The sequence below is a fragment of the Halyomorpha halys genome, unplaced genomic scaffold (genome assembly GCF_000696795.3).
Source record: "Halyomorpha halys isolate HHAL.00 unplaced genomic scaffold, Hhal_1.1 Scaffold417.1, whole genome shotgun sequence".
Classification (NCBI taxonomy): domain Eukaryota; kingdom Metazoa; phylum Arthropoda; class Insecta; order Hemiptera; family Pentatomidae; genus Halyomorpha; species Halyomorpha halys.
In genome coordinates, this window is record NW_027111032.1 from 383,155 (window position 1) to 387,938 (window position 4,784).

The window sequence follows — 4,784 nt, forward strand, 5'->3', positions numbered from 1 at the left end:
TCATTAAAATAGTATATTTCTACTATTTGAGTTTTTTAGACCGCACCCGGACCATATTCCTTTCATCGTAATATAAATTGGTTTATTAAAACCAGAGTCATTGTTATGCATGACCTTACCCAGCCTTAACGATAAGTTAGGTTGTTTAGGCAATTAACTACATATGTTAATACCACTTATTCTCTTGGAGGTCGCTGTTAGTAAATTATGGGTACATTTTCAATACAAAAAATGCTATAAATTTATATTTTATGCAAAATAAAATCTTTCTCCCCACTTAGGCTTCTAATTAGTGCCTGTGTTTTTTTTTTTTTCCAAACTTCCTCAAGAAAGGTAACTATTCATCATTTATTTAATTATGGTTTATAATTATTCATTTTTGGCCTTCCTTGCCTGTCGAAAACAATATAGAACATGGATAAGTAGCCAATGAAAATCTTTACGCAAATTTTAACTGAATAGTTAATTTGGTTCAAACCTTAAAATCATCAATTGTTCTCTTCTCCAGAGCAGTCTGCCTAAGTGCCTACTACTACTCCGTCGAGAGCCGGTTTTTTGGACCCAGATCAAAGCTTTGTTTAGTCGCAACTGAGAGCTGTTAGGAGGTTAAAGGTGTTTGTTGTTACTTTTTATAATAAGTTTTATATTTAAATTTAATTTCATTTAATCTCCTTTCATTATCTTTTTTTTTTTTTTAATACAAATAATATACTCCCAGTGCAATGGCTGAAACCACTTGTACGTCCGCCATGCTAGCCTCTCTGAAAAACACTGACATGTGGATGGTCCGCTCTTTAAATGATTTGTTTCAGTAGGCCCTTAAAACTCAATTTGCTTCCAATCATTTCGGAACGGATAGAAAACTATTTTCTAAACGTAGCAAATTTCGTGGTCGTCAACTACGACATATCTCACTTTTCAATAGTATCTTCTTGAACAATCTTACATCTTGCAATCCTTAGATTAGTTTAGAAAATTTACAGTATTTACTTGAAATTAACACATATTCACACAAAACGATGTTTTTAGCGGTTCTGGTCTAGGACGCTATGTTGCGCCTGGTTGACTCGCAACAGGTCTTTCATTGCCTAAGTTGTTAATACTTATTCGGTGACCAGCAGATTTCAAAAACATGCCAACAACGGCCAAAAATTTAAACCCCGTCTTTCTGGGAATTAGTTCCACCCAGAGACATACATTTCCTGGAATAAATACAGTGGTTACCATATGGGTTACCAGCCTATTCAAGACAGAAAGGGAAAGTGGAGTTTTGATTCTGTGGGGCGCCACAAAATAAAACTTAACCTGCTTAATGGATTGGCCATGAATAAACCTTTAATGTGAAGGCACCTCATCCCATATTAACAGTGAATGTACCCATATGTATTATGCACCAAGTTTTAATGTCATCTATAACTGTAGGACAGAAATGTCAACTATTTTTTTTATTCTTAGTGCCCATTAAGGCTGGCCCTAATAATAATATATCTATCAAAGTTATTTGTACTTGGAATTATTTTATATAATGTATTAACTATTGCAAATAACAATAAATAAATTTACACGATAGTTTAAATTAACTTTATTTATAAATAAAATAAACAAAACAAAAATAAAAAATACCAATTCTGTACAATAATAAATAAAGCAGGTACATACAAATGAGACATTGAATTGAAGTATGAGAGAGCAGTTAAATAAGACTAGCCTCACACTATTTGACTTAGGTAAATAATTTTTATAAAAAAAAAAAAAAAATCATAATTGCTAATTTGAAAATAATTTATGTAAACCAATACATTTATTTTTCTTAACAGAAAAGATAAACATTAATAACATTAAAATAATGACCCCGTAGAAGATTAAATATTAAGTGAAATACAATGAACAAAACAAGTATCCAAGTAAATGGTATATAATGGGCTTGTTACAAATGGGATGTGATAGTCTGACTTGAACAATTAAATAATAAATAAAATGATAGCAGCAGAAAATCATTTCACATGATCATTTCGGTTTGAAAATAATATTCTGGCTATAATTTTAAATTAACTAACTAGTTATGGACCGAAGGCTTTTCTAACCTTAGTTTACTTATGACTGATAAAAAATATTAGGTTAGTAAAATAATAGGTGCTTTTTGATTAGTATAGCCCTAAAAAGTGACCTGCCCATCTATATCTATTCTATCCTTTTTAATTGCTGAGAACTGTTGGTAATGAGATGAAACTAGCAGATTGGGATTATTGGCTTAAAGTTGCTTATATTGCCCCTTCTCTTTACTATCAAATGTTCCATTTGTAAAGATTTATTTCTTAATAAAGATATTAAAATATAAAAACAGCTGTGAAGCTAAAGAAATATAAACAATGGAACGAAATTAAGACTATTGAGATAATATAACCATTTGGAAGCTGCACGAACATAACAGTACCAAATGATGAAACTCATAAATAACTCCCATATATGTCATCCATAACCATTACGTGACAATTTCAAATATTATTAGGTGCCTAACCCACATTATCAAAACCATACTAATCCAAAATACTCCTTATTATAACATCAGAAATAAAAAAGGTCCAAATAAAATTTCAGCTTCCATAACTTGGACAGCGACATAATATCAGAAATTTCTAATACTCCTAACCTGAAGCAACAATACACCTTAGACTCTTATTTTTTCTGAAATGATTTGTTCGTATATCTCTTTAGTGAGAGGTACATAAGTAGACCCTTTACGGAAATAAAGAGGGTCTTTGATGACAAAAGGATTGAAACCATCTTTAACCAAAGCAGTCTTCTTCAATTTGTAAGTCCCTGTCATTTCAACTTCGGATATCAGTCGAATAAAGAGAGGATGTGCATATGAAGGAAGAGAGGTTTTAAGAGAACTTGCAAGGCCTTCAAAATCCAAGGTTCCTGAAGGTTCGACAATAGCAGCCATACCAGCTCGCCCCTCAAGATCACCAACCTGTACAAATAAAATGAACAAAAAATGTATAATATTATATTTAAGTCCTGGAATTTTATATTGTAAAAACCTCCAGAATATGTTTTATGATATACAATAAAAAACCATTAAATATGTAGTAAAAACATGAAATAAGCTATAAAACAGCTCTAAAATGTTAAAATAAACTACCACTAGTACGCCTGCTATAACTTCTGAACTTGGAAAGAAATTGAAAATAACTATATGTCTACAAATAAAGATGTAAATGTGTTAAAAATATTCATTGGAAGATTAATAGTTGACCGACTGTATGTAAGAGATAGTTCGAGTGCCGTTTAAGAAAATTAAGGTAATTAACGTTTCATCCGTTTTTGCAGGGCTGAATCTGGGTGGTTTCAGAGTAAATGAACTCTCTGAAATCACCAGTAATCAACATGATGAAGCCCGACAAACAGGGGCAAAATGTTAGTTACTAATAAATGGGTTTTATTACTATTTTGTGCCTTTCTGACCTGGAATATCTTCCTAGAATCTAAAACTATGTTGAAAAGGAAGATGCTCTGGGTGTGCTAAAAATAACTCAAATAGTAATTAAACTGTTTATTGTGAGCCAATGTTTTGCACCAATCTGCAGAGCTTCATCTAAAATTACAACTAAAATAATGTAACAAAGTAAGATAATAAAGAAGATGAAATAAAAGTTAACTAAGGTTTGGCTGAAACTGATTTAAAATAAGGTATCAACAGGGTACGCTTGCATCCCGCTGTAGCTCATTCTTTCGCTTTCCTTCATTCAGAAAAGTGGATGTCCTATTTTGTTCATTATTTTCCTTTTTTTTTTACCATCATTTTATTCTTATTTTCTGTCTTTTAGTGTGTACCATATTTTTATATTTCTTTCTTATCTATCTTTTTATTTGTTATTATTTCTGTTTTCATTAATTGTTTATTAACTTTTTAAAATTCTTATTTATTTATACTTTTCACTTTACATCTTATTTTTATTTTCTTTAATTTAATTTATTCATTTTTGTATAAATTTTCATATATTTTAAATCATTTTCAGTCATATCTTAGTTAACTTTTATTTCATGTTGTCCATTCTCTAACTTAGTTTAGTTGTCACTATCTTTTTTAGCTCTGATGAAGTCCTGCAAATGGGTGCAAAATGTTGGCTCAAAATAAATAATTTAATTACTATTTGAGTTATTTTGACCGCCCCTGGACTATCTTCCACATTACACTCGCTCAATCAACGATCTTCCTAAAAATATGTACATTAATGGATTAAAATATAACATGGAACATTTCTTGAAAATTAAAATATAAATGTAATAAAAACTTACTAATTATAATAAAAGTAAAAAACCAATGATTGTATTTAAAAACTATTTGGCTTTAACAACATAAATAAAACCAAATAATTAGTCAATGACATATCTAGCATTACAGTTAGACAAAAGCTAATCTTCCATCGTTCAAAATATTTTAATAATTGAATTTAATGAAATAATCTTTCAATGTAATCACAAAACTTTTTATTTTAACAAACTAACAAAACAAAAATTTATATTCTCATAGAATTATCTAGCTGAGGTTACATTTCATTGTTTAAACATGGTCACAATTTAATTCCAGTGGAATAGTTCCTTCAGGTTCCATTAATTCCATGGCGTAGCCTTAGGCTATGACTAGACTATACCACCTTAACTAGACTCATATCAACACCTTATAATGTCACAAGAAAATCAAAGGGAGAAGACACACTACAGTATGTATGTAATGAAATGTATTATATATTTATATATTATATTATATAATATACTCA

The 4,784-nt window shown here is 30.0% G+C and overlaps 1 protein-coding gene across 1 annotated transcript in view; it reads right to left on the bottom strand.

Annotated features, from left to right (window-relative positions):
- Positions 1–1,567: 1,567 nt before the first annotated feature.
- Positions 1,568–4,784, bottom strand: part of LOC106682477 (long-chain fatty acid transport protein 4) — a 41,713-nt gene continuing 38,496 nt past the window's right edge. The window contains exon 11 of the mRNA XM_014423359.3: positions 1,568–2,974. Within this exon, the coding sequence (XP_014278845.1) occupies positions 2,669–2,974 (306 nt within the window). The 3' untranslated portion in view covers positions 1,568–2,668. The remainder of the gene's footprint in view (positions 2,975–4,784) is intronic.